The sequence below is a fragment of the Amphiura filiformis genome, chromosome 11, assembly GCF_039555335.1.
Source record: "Amphiura filiformis chromosome 11, Afil_fr2py, whole genome shotgun sequence".
NCBI classification, from domain to species: Eukaryota; Metazoa; Echinodermata; class Ophiuroidea; order Amphilepidida; family Amphiuridae; genus Amphiura; species Amphiura filiformis.
Window position 1 is genome coordinate 42,088,293 of NC_092638.1, and position 16,836 is coordinate 42,105,128.

The 16,836-nt window shown below is 35.9% G+C and overlaps 1 protein-coding gene across 1 annotated transcript in view; it reads left to right on the plus strand.

The window, feature by feature from the left end:
* LOC140163690 (protein sidekick-2-like) overlaps positions 1 to 12,661 on the plus strand; it is a 385,021-nt gene extending 372,360 nt beyond the window's left edge. The window contains exons 38-43 of the mRNA XM_072187006.1: positions 361 to 514; positions 3,939 to 4,092; positions 4,816 to 4,854; positions 8,175 to 8,228; positions 10,608 to 10,625; positions 12,378 to 12,661. Of these exons, the coding sequence (XP_072043107.1) occupies positions 361 to 514; positions 3,939 to 4,092; positions 4,816 to 4,854; positions 8,175 to 8,228; positions 10,608 to 10,625; positions 12,378 to 12,620 (662 nt within the window). The 3' untranslated portion in view covers positions 12,621 to 12,661. The remainder of the gene's footprint in view (positions 1 to 360; positions 515 to 3,938; positions 4,093 to 4,815; positions 4,855 to 8,174; positions 8,229 to 10,607; positions 10,626 to 12,377) is intronic.
* Positions 12,662 to 16,836: the final 4,175 nt, after the last annotated feature.

Genomic DNA, 16,836 nt, shown 5'->3' on the forward strand with positions numbered 1-16,836 from the left:
AGTAGAATTGGATCATGTATAGTGTGGCTAAACAAGAGAAATTCGCATTTATTGTAACCATATCTTGAAACATTTATGGTTTCTGCCAAATATTATTGAGTTGTCAGTCCCGTATAGGCAAGCTTTATAATTATGTATAATTGTACATTTTTCTGGCACAGTGATAATAAACCAGTGAAATTGAAACTGTTAGAAAAATGTCAGTCAAAATTTGTAGAAACAGGACCGATGTTGCACCAAAGGTGGGTGTACATTCAGGGATGTTGTCACAATCACCACCTGCTGACAACAGCATTGTGAGCTAATTTAGGTATACAAGACTTAATATTACATACTTTGTTTGCTTGCTGCTTGCCACAGAGAAAAAGGTGCATAAAAGAATACAGCCAGATGAACAGTTGAGTGTGGAAGATGGTGGCTTTGCCACATTTGAAATGAACAGTACAGTAACAGCTACAGCAGCAAGAAGACAAGCTAGACAAGACCCATATAATAGACACAACTCTTATACAAGGTGAGTTAATTATGAATTGGTTGGGTGGGTGATGAGAAGTGGGCTGCTCTTGTTAAGTTAGTACTTCATAGATAATTCTATTACCCCCACGACCCATTATTCAAAATCGCGCACTGTGATTTGTTGAAACGCGTCACGTGACAGACCATTAAGTAGTAGATAAAGGGTGAGAAACAGACCATTACCATAGATAATCGGTGTCTTGTTGAGGTATGGTGAGCATGTTAGTCGCTCGGAAGGTGAGACCCGAAGGGGTCGAGCCTTCGGCGACTAACATGCTGAACCATACTATTATCTATGGTAATGGTTGTTTTGAACCGCTTATCTTATATACTGATGAGCCAAAATAAACGAATTTGTTGTTATGGTTTATTCATTTTCCAAAAGACAAACTGGAAAAGCTGATGTGATTATCTTGTGTAAGTTTAGGGTTTTCCAAAAATAAAAACACACCGAGACAGTGTAATATTCTTCCCGTGTGTCCTGCGTTTGAGTCTACGAGTCTTATCTATTGTCAATTGAAAGTGATTTAATCAAATCAATACAGCATTGATTTTAACCGGAGATTCTATTCAATTCACTTGTCATGCTTGTGGTCATGTCCCACTCGATTATACATATTCGTAATATTAATAATGAATATGTAAATAGTTCAAAGGTCAAAGTGGGTGTGTTTTACCTAGACATGGCGGTAACTCATTTAACACCATAGAATTTATATTTATCTTTAATATACTTATAGAACAAATGTCCTGAAACAAATCAACGCATATTCCTGGGTACCTTCCTCGACCTTTTTTGGTTGGGGTTAGGCATAGATTGTTGTAGTTTTTCTACATCTAGTCTTGTGGCCTGTAATGTACTGCATTTTAGGTGCAAAATATCCTTGGTTGAACTTAATTTGTAAGACCTCATGGCTCTTGCTTTGTTACCTACTTTGACGGAATCTCGTTAGTTGGGAGAGGGGGGACAAAGGTAGATTGACATCCTCGTCCTAATTATACAGGCTTTAAGACATAATACAAACTAATTTGCATTATTCAATAAAGGTGTTCTTGGTGTCATTCAATACACACAAGTATTGTTTACCATCTTCATTTAAATCTAATATGCATAAACTTGGCATAATAATTTATGCTGATCGTGTAAAATATATCAAACTTTGATGCATTTTAAGTTTGTTGAAATGTCCAAAAAGTCAAATAATGTGGCCAGTGTTTCTAAATATGAACATGTACTTCTCTTGTTCAAAATTTATTGACCTGACCAAGATTATCTTGACCTGACCAAGATTATCTTGACCTGACCAAGATTATCTTGACCTGACCAAGATTATCTTGACCTGTCCAGATTATCTTGACCTGTCCACATTATCTTGACCTGTCCACATTATCTTGACCTGTCCACATTGCTTGATATAATCGACAGTTGACCAGACTTTGAACAAAAGAAATACAATAGATAATGGAACAAAAGAAGAGGGCTAGACGTATATTTAGCGATAAAGTGTCAAGGGCAACAAACTTTATGTTCTTCTATCACAGTGCACAGCACACCTGCTTATGTAGGGGAGAATGGAATGTCAGGGGTGTGTTATTGTATGTGCATACCTGCTTATAGGGGAGAATGGAATGTAAGGTTGTGTTATTGGAATGTGCATACGCTTTGGCTACGCTGTGTATGCGCTCCACCTTGAGGTAAACAACTTGAAATATTTGGGCAAAAAATGTGATATTTTCTCTTTAAATCACACTATTTTGTGGTAATAGAATAGAAATAAAGGGTGCAGCATTATCCTTTACATGCAAATAATGTGTCCTCGGCAGTAAAAGCGTTTAAATAATGGGTTCGGCTGCGCTCACCCATTATTTACGCTTTTACTGCCTCGACACATTATTTTCATGTAAAGGATCATGCATTACCCTTTATTTCTTAAATGCATAGAGGGGTGAGTAAATAAATGTATAGGATGGTGTGTGAGGAGCCAGTGAGTGAGTTTTGTTTGAACTACCACTTGGTTGATAAGTAAGGGGGTGGTGGTGGGCGGAGGGCTTGTGAGTAAATAAATGTATAGGATGGTGGGTAAGGAGTCAGCGAGTGAGTTTTGAACTACCATTTGGTTGATAAGTAAGGGGGTGGTGTGGGGGGGGGGGGAGTAAATGAATGAATAAAATGGGGGGAGAGGAGCCAGTGAGTGAGTGTTGAACAATTATTTGGTGGATAAGTAAGGGGGTGGTGTGTGTGTGTGGGGGGGTGAATTAATGGATAGAATGATGGGTGGAGGAATGAGTGCTGAGCTAGTAGTTGGTGAATAAGTGCATGGGTGAGTGATTGATTGTGAGACAGTGATTGAAAGGCTCTTGGTTATGGGTTGGTTAGTAAACAAGAGAGTCAGTTGATGGCTGGATGGATAAAGAAATGGGTAGGTAGGTGAGTAGATAAGTGAGTAGATGGCTAACTAAACGAGTGGGTGTGTGAAGAAAGTGTGAGAGTGGATGTTGGATGAGACAAGGAAAGATGATATAAGCAAGTGAGTCAAGTAATTGAGGCAGGAAAGGATTAAATGAGTGAGTATACAAGTAAGCAAGTCATTAAATGATTGCAAGTTTGTGTAACATACCAGGCAGTTATGATATTTATTTACTAGGTGTCTTTACAGCCATTTGAAGATGAAGAAAATCCACTTGACATGATTTGAAACTAGACACTTCATGTTACAGACTCTAGCACAGCTAACTAGACAAAGTGCCACTTGATGATGATAAACTGGTACACACTCTGTGCATTTACCATAACTTGGTCAAGAACTTGATGCGCATAATTGAGTACATCTCTTTAGAATGAAATCTAATCCACTACTTGTGCTCCATCGTTAGCAAATGTTATTTGGCTTAATATTTGTGATCATTAGACTTGTATCAACATGTAATTTTACTGATATGAGTAGTCATATTTTCTAAAAGGTACTCTCATTCTTAAGATTTTGTATAGAAGTATAGTATATCCATTTTTTTGTTTCACTAGACATTTATTTACCTAGTCACTGTATATGAGCCTACTGGGCTGTATTCAAAATGTACTCATTGATTTGATAGTGTCATCATATTCCCATATATGCACTGTTATTGAGAACCTGCATGTTGAGTAATATATAGTGGAGTATACTTATATTGTTAGACTGAGATTATGCTGTGGTTTGAGTTTCCCCACTAGCCTGATACTATTATCCATTTTCTTATGTATGTCATATTCTTGGTTCTTGGTGGATTTGATCCCTTTACAATGGTTACGCAGTATACTCTCATTGCTAGACTTTCACTAAATCCTCATCCAAGTTGGATAGTGAATTCTATTCTTTTGTTCTATCTCACTACATGTAAGACTGTCAAGTTGACTCACATATTCTCTTTGTTCCTATGCCTAGACCACCACCAAGGCCTAGTCCAGGCAGTATAGTATACTCAGAAGAAGAAGAAAGTAAACATTATGAAGATGTACATAGAAGAGATTTAACTGATGTAGCCGAGAGTAGTAGCCTTACTGAGAAATCAGACTTACAATCACACTCCGAGTCACAGGTGAGTAAAAACACAAGTGATAAAAATAACGTTTTATTTGGCTTATGGATGATATTGTGTTATTTATGTTAAGCTGTTTGTGACATTTTGATGTTTCTGAATTATTACCAGTATTTTTGTGTATTTGGGTATATCTGTAATGTGTGCTTAATAGACTTTTGGGTTTGGCACACTAATAAATTGCCTATCTTTTCCTTCCCTTTGTTATCTGTCTCATGATTGACTTCAGCTGACTTTTATAATTGGTTATTTATCAGATTTAGGTGTACAGACTTGTGGTTTGTTTCGGCTACATTATTATCAATCTTATTAAATAATATTATACGTGAAGGTTGAAGGCATAGTTGGTTTTATCATTGTAAGATGATTTATGCATACCTCCAGTATCCTCCCAGTTCCACCCTTCAACTTACCACCTGTTCTCAAATGATAACTTTACCAATCTTTACCCGCTCAGAGATGCCATTTTTTCAGGAATTTTCCAGATTTCAGGAAATTTTGATATTTCTGAATAAAAGTATAGAACAAAGTACATTTGAGGATTGAGTCAGGTACTTCTTTGACAATACCAATTACAAGTGGCATCTCTGACTCTATCCTGTATTTACTGAATTGGTGTATTAAGAGGTGTGTGAGACGTCACCCATTGACTAACCCCCAACAATGTTTGAATTCTACTAACGAACAAACGTTGCTTTCTGTTCCATCCATACCCATATAAAGCCGGTGTGGGTACCAAGGACTTTATACCATCAACGAAAGGTACGTACGTACCCTAGACCTGTACCATTTTGTCTTTCAAGACGGTCTGCCAAGGCTTTGGTTAGATGGGTGGAATCATGTTGATTTTGAATTGAGTTCTCTTTTTATTCTTTAAGTTTTTCCTGCACAAAGTAATCCTTGTGCTTATCACTGAATTTGATGGATGTTATACTGCTTTATTTCCCTTGGGTCAATGCATGCAGGCTTTTCTATACCCTAATTGTGCTCCCATACACTTTACAATGCCTTTTTAGTTTTGCTTGATCGATGTCCAGCACAATAATTTTTTGCTCTTTTTAGCAAAAAGCAAAAAGTAGTTAAGCGAGCAACATGCATACATTTGAAGTCAAATTGTTTTTGCAAATTTATGGACAATGTGTGATTCTGGCCAAAATTCCCTGCAAAACATTGCTGGCAAACATGAACCCAAAAAACATCACATGTCTTTGTTTTATCCTTCAGACGACAAAAAAACCTTTTAAAACAACCCAGGATCACTGCTGAACATGAACAGGATTTGTTATTTCTTTGCACACAATTTTATTAGTTGGGTTGATTATAATTGGTTAATTACAGAATGTACCAAATTTCTCATTTGGTGTATCACATCAACAAAATGCTGGGTTTTTTCTGATCACAATCTTTCTAATTTTTGGACATTCCCTTCTGTTCCTTTCTAATTGTGAAACAATTTCTTTTGGTATGATCTTCTCTTTATTTGAAAGATATTCATCCGTAAACTCCACCATGAAATAAATTAAATGTTAATTTCTCATTTGTAGCATGTTGATTTTTAAGACAGACAGTCAAACAACTGTGCTTTAAGGGTTAAAGGGTGTATTGGAAAAGGTCACAAGTTCAGAATATAGGTGAAAGGGTTTCTGGGTCAAAGGTCAAAAAGGTACATCTATGGGTCGTACTGTTATCAGTCTGTGGTATATCTTCTGGATAGTAGAGTATCTGTATATATGACACATTTAACATGGAAGTGTGATTGTTTTCCTGTGCCATGAAAAGATACCTGCCAGGAAATAAAATATAACAAATACTTTTGTTCAAGACTTGAATCAAGACTACTTTGTGCCCGAGGTATTCAATAATGGAGCCTATAAGGGTTTTGTATCTAGGCATTACCCTTCACCATTTCATGCTTTGATGTTATAGAATACTCCGTACTGTAGTGATAAGTCTACCGTGTGTTAGTCATAGTACCAATCTATATTTGTGTTGTAATGTCCTTTTCCTTATTCATCAACCTACACAACCCCCATGTTCCACCTTACCCTTACCTGCGTGCTGGGTACAAGCCTACCACACATTGCACCTAATAAAGCCACAAGCATCTTAAAGTCTGGTGCTGAAATAGGATATTTTGTCTTGACTCAAAAGTAGTGTCCGTACAATGTTTTTTTGGTGTTTTCTTTATCTCTGAGACCTACTGGTTCAGAATCTGGTGGATGCCACCCTGGCACCCTTGAGAATTTTGAAATAATGACCCCAAAATGATCCCATAGGGTTATGCAGGGGTTAAAAATTGAAAGAGTTCAAATATCACTTCAAGGTATATCAAATTATTCAGTGAGGCCCATTTGGTTCAGAAGTTACGTGCCGCCACAGCTCAAGGGTCAATTTCCAGTTTGCATAGGGGTCAAAAATTAAAGTTGCTCCGATTTTCGTGAAAGTTGTAGCAAATTGTTCGTCTACCAAAAGGTATTCAGAAACATAACACTAATAAACAATGTGCGGACGCTACTTTTAGGAAATTAGGTTTTTGGCTTGGGCACCAGACTTAAGTTTGGAAATGTCTTGATCAGGAGGCCACAGAAAACCACTGCAGCTGCTTAATAATAGTATAGTAATAGTGATTCAAGGCCAATGTTTTTCAAACATTCCCAAGTTTTGCTGTTTATACACTAGTGCTTTATTTGTAGAAGGTTTGATACTTGCTCTGCAGCTAATTCTGAAAAAGCTACCTCAGCTTTTAACCTTATTTACAGGCTCGTAGCCAGGGGTAGCACACTTGTGCAAGTAGCACACTTGTCATGTTGTCATGTTGTGACGAGCTTTACTGATTTTCTTTTACAAAAAAGTATAAGATAATTGTTGAAAAAACTATAAATTAATATTAAAGTAATCTTTTTCAGGAGTTTTGGTTAGTAGGGCAAAAAGTATTAAGGGGTGTTTTGAAAATAGTGGTTATGCATGTGTACACTATCATACTAAGCCTTCCCCCATCAGTATAATCCCAGCTATAACCTTAAAACCCTAAATGTTCCAGATCACTGCAAACTAAACAGCTATTCTCAGATGTTACATCCAGTAGCCCCAAAATAGGGTACATTTCAGATTGTGTTTTATGTCTATCCAAAAGGGCTTACAATATTACTGTAGTGCAATTTAGAAGAAACAAGTAGTTTGCACTGGTAAGGATGGATGGTACTGTGCAGTGGCATCATACATAATATATAGAGGACAATTGGAGGGCCGTAATTACCGTATGCGTCAGAGTATAGTCCCACGTTCTAGTATAGTCCCACCCCCAATTTTTCGAAAATTTCCAGAAATTGTAAAAAAAAAAAAAAAAGTGTCAGTGTCATTAATGAAATCATTAATAGAGTATGACATGAGTACAAATTATCAATTTTCATATTAAAAACACAAAACATCATGCATTTTTTTAGTCAACTGTGAATGATCCTACCATTTAGGTCTAGGTCCAGGGACACTCCAAAACCAAAAAAAAAACTATGTATTTTTTTTTTGAAATTCGACTATAATCCCACCTCCCAATTTTGAAAAATTTTCACCTAAAAACGTGTGGGACTATACTCGGACGAATATGGTACATGCCATGTGAACCATGTCAGAGTTGATATTTTGAAATGTTGAGCAGCATGACTTAAGTGTATAAGGACCTTCCTATTGAATATGACAAGTAGTGACACCATTGGTCTTTGTTCCTCCAGTCTAAACAAAAAGTTCTCAACAACTATTTTTGGCACAAAAAAAAAATCAAATTTTAGGCAATTCTTCAGACACCCCCTCCTGGAAATTTTGTTAAATCCTGCCACTGTTGACAAGTAGTCCCTGGCTAAAAAGTTAATGAAGTCATCAAAGTGACAAAAGAATAATGTATTTCCATCCATATTAGCTCTCCCTTTTATGACAAACATCTCACTGTCATCTCACATATCAGGATAACATTTGTGTAGGATGATACCAATCCCCTCCAATTGTCCTCCCACAATTGCTGGATTCCTGCTCCATCCCAAAACAATGATATTGAAAACATAATTAAAATTGTTCTGTTGGGTTTTAAGGATGGACGAGAAGTCAAAAAGATAAAGAACGGCCCCGATAAGGCTCCAGTCATGGTCAGTATAAGGGAATGCATTATGGCCGATTTTGGCCTTGCCTATCACTGCATGAGCAGACTATGACTGTGCTTGGTTGCCATGACAACATTTTTTTGCAAAAACAGTAGCATTTTGATTTTGTTCCACTTTAAGTTTGAAGCTTTTAAAATAGTATATAGTTGTAGATTTTAATATGAATTTTCACAGGTTATGTCTGCAAGAAGTGTCACTTTTCTAACAATAATGCATGGATGGACAATGTTTTAAGATCTTATGTATGATTCACATGTAACAGATTTAATGCAAGAATAATTCCTCTTTGTACTCGATTGGTTTCTTGAATGTCTTGTAATCTAGTATAACCCACATAATACCATGCATTGTTGCAGTTTTGAAACTATAGAATACAATGCGCACTTGATAAATGTGCTTCCCTAACACATGCCTCCTAACATCTGACCCTCAACCTATTGCAAGTACATCAATATTTTGGTAGCCAGGTATTTAGTAGTCAAAGTTGTTATATAGTTGTTATATATTTTGGAAAACAGAACCTTTTGCATTTAGGCCTACAAGCCTGTGGATGATTTTCAGAATTATTTTTACTATTAAAATCTGAAAGAAAATCAGCACTAGTTCAAGTTTAAATTTGTGTATGGGTCAAAAAGTGGATTCTGCCATGTTGGAGAACATCTAGAGCAATGTGTAGTCGTGGCTAAGTGTAATCTGAGTTGTTGCACTTTTGTATGTTATCACATAATTGATGTATGCGTCATTAAAGTAAAATTGTGATATTTTGGCTACCCATTTGCATCTTGGCAATATCATTTAGAAATGAGATGGTGGGTGTGTTGACATCAATTATGGTGTACTGATAATTAAGCTACCCAAATATATACTACCCCCTGCTGTAATATCCATCTTGAATTGATTTATTTAGTTATATAATATATATATAGAGCATTATTATTATCCCTTTTCAACATTTACCAATCCTTAACTCATTCTTCTCATTTCACATATCAGGTAATTCCTTAACAGTTGATGTAGTATATTGAAATTTCTATTAACACCATGTATTGTGACTATCATGATTTAAAACAATATGACTAGTCGTATAAAACACCTAAAGCTTAATAAGAATTGTGACACATTGATAATATCTGCTAACCATATCCTTACATACCCTTTGACATAAACTTCCAGTAGTAACACCCTATTCTACAAAATCTTTGCTTTTCTAACTATTGGATGATAGACCACTCAAGCACTTATTTGTGTGTTTAAATATTAAATAAAACATCTAATGAGAGCAAGTGGTTATTCAAAATTGTTTGTTTGTTTGTTTGTTTGTTGGTGTACATATGAATCTTGCTTACTTGAAATGTGGTATAATACAATTTTTATATCAAATATATATGAAAATTATTATACTGAACAAAATTTGTTGCCTTAACAAATTGATTACTGAAGTAAAGCTATTACTTACAAATCTATCATGTTTAACCTACTCCAAACCTATGTACCTTACCTAATCTATCCTGATCTATCTAATCCTTACTCTGTGCTTCCCTGCTTATATTACTAACCTAAATGGGTTATTCAGTTGCAATCCATACTTTCATATGTAAGACATAACCTTAATCTTCCAAACATGGAGTGTGAATTTCAATTACCTGAATGGGTGACTTCATTTGAACTCTACACCCCCTGTGTAGGAGATTAAGGTCATGTCTTCCATAGGGATGTATGGATTTCAAGTGGAATAGACCAATGACTGGTATTCACAAAGACAGACTAACTTTAATTCTGGATTAAAATGGAGCTCAGTTCATCTAAGTAGGACTTTTGGTAGCTGGATGGGTAATGTGCCTGGGGTTGGGGAAAGAAGTGTAAACATTTTCTGGCAGACATTGGACTATTCCCCTGCATAGGATATTGCATGCTTGCTATCTCAGGGCTGGATTATTCTAGTGTAGTGATTTAAGACTTTCACCCACATATTTTGAATTTGGTTATATCAAACCAGCATGGACACACATATCCACAGCAACTGAGCGTATTGCTGCAAAGTAAATGTATTGCATCAATCAAACAAACAGTGCAGATTTCAATGGTGTCCTGTAAAGAGGTAATAGATTTTGGAGTATATTTATATGTACACAAAACAAAAAGTCCTTCAAATTGGAGTCAAATTCATTTTAATTCCAGGAATAAATGCAGTCACCGCTGTGAATTGCTGTTATGTATGCAATGTATTGTATGGGTTAGTAGTTTATGACTGAGACTAAATGCTCCATATCATAACTAATAAGCATGTGTTTTGTTTGATTTCATTTGGGACTGGCTTTGTGTTATTTCTGCTGTTTGCTGCTACTGCTGTGATTGGTCTAACAGTCATCTGAATATTCAAAGGTAATAAGAGACCATCACAAATGTGTATTTGGCTGATTTCCTTGCCTTGTGTTTTATTCCAGTCAATATATCTTTATCCTCTCTCTCTCTCCTTGCTCTCTGATACTCCCCTTTCTTTCTGACACTATCTTTCTTTTGGACACTATCTCTCTTTCTTTCTTTCTTTTTCTCTCTCTTTCTCTCTTTCTTTCTTTCTTTCCTTCTTTCTTTCTTTCCGTCTTTCTTTCTTTCTTTCTTTCTCCCTTTGCATTTTCTCTTCTTTTCTTTTCTTTTCTCGTCTATTAAGTCTCTCTTACTTTCAGTCTTTCTTTGTATTCTGTTTTCTTTATGTGGTTCTCAACTTGACAGTGCATTAGAGTCTCAATGTGAACGCTTACTTTTGATCAGTGATGACTTCATAAGTTGTGGGTGTGTTCAGTGGCATCAATTTCTTTGTAACATGGGGGGGGAGGTTGGTGTAAAATCCTTGAACATATGTTGCAGCGGAGCGAAAGTAGCATGTTTAGCTGCCAATAATCAAATATGAACATTGAAGGAGACAAATGCAGCTCTAAGCGCCTTTAAATTTGCTTTTGAACGGCATTTTGCTCCCAGATTAAGTTTCTCTGAACAACTTCCACGCAAAGTGCAAAACATTTGCCAATTTAAAGCCAATTTGAAGCTAAAATGATCACCGGTATGAAGCGGTGAATTGGACAAATAAAGCATAAAGCGCTTTAAAATTGTAATTGAATTAGCAACTTTTGCTCTTAAGATTCGATACTTAAACAAACTCTTAAAAATTACAATGTTATAAATGATCAAATAAAAAAAAGCACAATGCAAAAATTTGCAATTTGTGTTCCCACGATTAGGTCACTCCCTGACTCGAAAATTCATTATATCAAGGATGATCATTTTGGCAAAAGCAAAGAGTAAATTCAAGTGAAATATTTAGTTGAGTGTGTGCTTCAAAGGCTATCTTGTATTTTTTCCATGTCTCTTTTCTTTGTTTTTAACGGGCCCGTTACATTTGTTTTGGTTTTTATGGGCGTAAAAGAGCAAAAGAAAACAGACCTTATAATGGACCCGTAAAGGCAAAGAAAAGAGACCGTAGTGGGCCCGTAAAAAGCAAAGAAAAAGATACCATAGGCCCGTGTTGAAGGAAAGAAAAGAGACCTTATTGAGAATGAAAAAAAAAGCAAAGAAAAGATATATAATGGACCCATAAAAAGAAAAAAAGAGACCTCGGAGGGCCCGTAAAAAGCAAAGAAGAATAGGCCTACCTTAGGGCTAAGAAAAGAGACCTTTGTGGCCCGTATAGTAAAGCAAAGAAAATATGCCTTAATTGCAAGGTATCTATTCTGATTTTTTTACGGGCCCCTGATGGCTGTTTTCTTTGCTTTTACTACCCCATAGTAAAGTATCTTTTCTTCATTTTTACGGGCCCCCTAGGACCCCGGGCCCCAGGGTAACGCCCCCGGTTACCCCCCCTTGTCGGCGGCACTGCAACTTGAGTGTGTGTTATTGTTTGTTTTGATTTGCTCCTAATCTGATTACTTGCTTTCCCCTTTCTGTCTTTTTTTTTGTTACTTGTTTACTTTCTTTGCTTTGCTTTTTGTTGCTTTCTTGGTAAATTTCTTTTCTTAAGATTCTACTTATTCTTAAAAATATACATTTTTATCAAACATGAAAAAAAAAGCAACAAAGTTTTGTTTTATTTCCGTCACTTACCTAGAAATGTAACCTTTAACATCTGTTCTGCACACACAGGGAAGCGAGATGGAGAGCGATGTAGAAGATCAGTTTCCCACAGAACCACACTCATTTGTGAACCACTACCAGTTTGCCTACAACACAGTCATGGAGACGACAATAAAAAAGGACCAAAGGCCTATAGTTATACATGATAGTGAGTCTAGCATGAACAATGGTGGCAGTGTTATGCTCAATGGACTAGCTAATATGCCCGCTGGATCAAGAGCCCCAGTGCACGGGTTCTCGTCGTTTGTATAACACATGTTATTATTTTTATTTTTTAAATTATAATTGGTGCGTTTTTTGCAATGACTTTAGAATGCAGTTCTCAAGGTGCTTAATGGATGTTTATTTTATGGAGTCAGTCCAGTTGCAGAATGGATTGGAGTGCTAGACACCTCATCTACAGTCTCCACACTTTTGTAACCAATACATTTTTGGTTGGCTTTGCATGATTTGTGCTGGCTGTTAACGGGAATGAACCTACAAATGCTTGATGGAGTGACTTTTCATAAAATTGGTAATCAAAACACAACAATTTTTGCACTTGTCTCATAATGAAGATTGCACAGTACCAAATGTGTCTGCACATAATTATTTTAATGTTACTCTTTAAGAGACACAAAAGAAACTAATTATGCAGTCAGTCAATGTGGGATGTAAACAAGTTGTAGAAGCAAACATTTGTAATCATTCCCCTATTTGTGCCTGAAGCTAGCTCAAGTAGACTAGATTCTTCTTTGTGACCCCATCTTTTCAAAATACATGTTGTCACAGTGATTGTAAATTCTTTTGACCATTTTTGATATTCCATTGAAGTAGTTCTGTTTATTTTTAATAGATGACAAATTTTCATATATTTCAGAATTTTGAATTCTTTTGAGTAGTGTTTTAATGCAGAACCTTTTGGTTGCTAGGTAGATGCTCTAGTCATTTTCTTATTGTAAATGTTGACAGCTTGTATTTTTGATAGAAAAGGTCACATTGAGAAATTTTTCTGACTTGCTGCAGGTGATGTTCCTGTGGTGACACAGTTATAACAACTAGCCTTCTTCGTCACTTTACGGTCAACAAAACTTTGAAGTGACATTTCTCTCACACTGCCTAGCTCTCTGCTTCTATAAAATGCTCTCACTTTCCATGCCAGAGTTCTACATACAGCATTCTACAATGTAATCTTGAATATGTGCTCAGGGTGTCAGGGTATATGAGGTTTACGTTCATACCCACATGCAAAGGTCAATTCTTCTTAAGTAATAATCTTTATGAGTGAATTTTGTCTTTCGGAGATTGGATTATGCTTAAAGTGTATTGTGTGTGAGTGAGATGAATTGTCCCGTCAAGCTACATGTGCAAGTCAACCAGAACATAATCATCAGAGATGGGAGAGGACTGCTGCATGGTATACATTCTGTAAAGGATTGCAACAGGGACCCAATTCTCTTTCATAACTGAACTTTAAACAAACCATTTGTGCCCAGATATGTAGTGCAGTGTAGCTTCTATGTAACAAGAAGGGTTGCCATCAGTTTCTCAGCTAGCCACACATCATTTGGAATAGGCAGTTTGGATTATGCACAAAGATCTGGCAAAAAATGGAGTTAAATCATCAAAATGGTGATTATCCTGAATTGTTATTAGTGACAAGTAGCACAATTGTGCATATGACTCCATATGGTAACCTGCTGAATATGGGCTACTGTTTATGTTATGTAAGGACGACATCCAAGAGACTCACAATTGTATGATTATATAAAAAAGGGCTCATGGGTATATTACAATTTGTAAGGCTTCACATCCAATAGGCCCAAATGTGCAGAAAAAAGCAACCCCGATACCAAGGACTACCAGAAAGGTCACAATAAGTTAAAATGTACAGAATACACCCAATTGTGTGAAAATAGCTCAGTTTTGGCAACTTAAGTGACATAATTACCATGGACTGAATTCTCAAGTCATATTCTCACCCAGACTCAAAGAGAGGTGAAGAGTATACATGCAATATATACCACATGCTGTCTTGGGGTGTTTTTATCAATTTTCTTATTTACATATTTATTTTGTTAGTGTATATAATTAATTCTTTTTTCATTGAACATTGGTTTTCAATATTATACTGACTGTAGTCAGTGAGCCCCTACATAAAGTAATAATATGAATACAACACAAGGCAGCCTTTGATGTATATTGTATCTGAACTCTTCATGTGTGTATTGATCTAGTACTATTTTGCTTATGTATTTTGTACAGTACAAAATTATTATGTATATGATGGTGCCATTAAACTATTGTATGATTATTATGATGATAAATAAATATGAATGTATATGAAAGTATTACAAAACTGTCATATTTTTCTGTTTTGTTGATATATATCTGTATTGTAAATTGATTGATCTGCAGTATTGATCAATTGATTTGTCGGTTGATATTAGATGGTAATAATGGAATGATGCTGATAACTCACGCAGCTCATTTTTGATAGGTAGTCACATGTTTTGGATATAGCCAATGATTTCCTGATAATTACAAACATTTTTTGCAATGTGTGCAAAGTTTGTTCGCACACAAACATAAAAGACAAACATCTATTCATGTTATGGATGCAATAATGTGCCTAAAATTATGCATAATTTTGCAAAAAAGTGTTGCTTTTTCTGTGTGATGTAGGCGTTAATGTTACATTTGTTTTGAAGCATTCTCAAGCTTTTATTACATGTCACTATATATGTTCCCATAAGATCAAATTGTACTTGTTAAACTCCCTCTTAATGTTATTTGCCCAAAATATTAGAGACTAGATTCGGGAACAAAATAGTTACAACCAGAAATTACCTCATTTAATAAAATGATCCAATTTTGGACCAATTTTTACAGATCTTGTAGGGCCTTTAAATAATACTTGACCACTCTTTAAAGCTATTCTATATTGACCAGAATAAAATCAACCCTGAATTTTGAATTCAAACTTAAATGTTGATCTTTAGCCTTAAAAAGGCTATATAAGGTGTTCATAACATGTTCATTGTGCAAAATCCAATTTTTTGCAACGGTTTAGATGTGCATTGAATCCAATTTAATTTGTCAATATTGGGTAGAGTTTTAAACAAGCCTAATATAAAGGCATCTTTAACATGTTGAGTGAAAATGATTCAAACTTAATCTTAATTACATATTTTATTTCAGTGAAATGAACTTTGAAGCATTCCATATTGTGTACTAACAGTAAGCAAGTTGTGACAGTGCAATGAATGCTTCCTCTATGGGGTGGGTGGGTGGGTGGGGATATTGAGTTTTTGGTGGGAGGTACATGTAAAAATTTTGCCAGGCCTTGGCGAGGCAAGACATTTTGGCTTAGGTTGAGATTTGTCTAAATTGGTCTGTGCAGAATGGGAACAGTGATTCAATGGCATAATAGAGGCTGGTGGAGCAAGCAATGTTGACATGCCATTATTTTGTTACCCTAGGGGAATTAATCATTGTACTGTCCCTTAATGCACCCAGTGGAAATCTTGAACCTACCCTCCTCATGTATTCACCTTAAACCCAAGATTAGTCAAAGATCCACATTTCAACATGAAGCGTTAGGATTCACAATCAAGTTACATTTGTCACCAATGTGTATTATTAGATTAGTTGAAATCCGTACACCCACTGTGAAAGACATAACCTTCCACATAGGGAATGAAACCTACATCCCCTGTGAGAGAGATAAAGGTAATGTCTTTCGGAGGGGGGGGTGATTGCAGGCACGTAATCATCTTCTAATTGGCGTCTATCCTTGAGGAAGGCAGGGTTAAGATCACTTGATTACTTATTTGTGTGACCTAAGTAAGGTTAAGAATTGCATAATGAATGTTTTGTTGATGTTAAGGACATTGCAAGTCTGGAATGTGTTATTGTGAATACTGTAACAGGTGTTCACAATAGCAAGGGTATATCCTGAGACTAGTATACCGAAACTAGTCTCAGGTATATCTGAGGTATTTGATGATGGTATACATTCTCCCTGGTGTTGCTTGACAGAAAACCCAGCAGGTGGACACCTTGTGTTAATATTACACCTATCTTTACACCTGTTACAGTAAATATACAGTGGTGTCTGCCATTTGTTTCACACCTCAAGTGATGTAGATCAACTGTGTTGTCTTTGTGTGCTTCTTGACCAAATAGACCTAGCATCTGTCCTTAATATAGTTATCAGCATAGCAGTGGATCGTAACGGTATTAAAGGTTGATTGTTCTATAATAAAGTGTCCTTTTTAATGTACTGCATATTTTAATGGATATACAACTAAAGGCTATGCAAGTTTCTTATTATATCTCTACTTGATTGTGTTTTTTGTAAATTGCTGTAAAGAATAAATATCTCTGTGTCATGGTTTTCTTTCAGAAAACTCATCATTCTTGTTTGCCAATTCTTTGGTACAGTTAGAGCACTATGTATCAAAATATGTGTGTTATTAAACCAAAT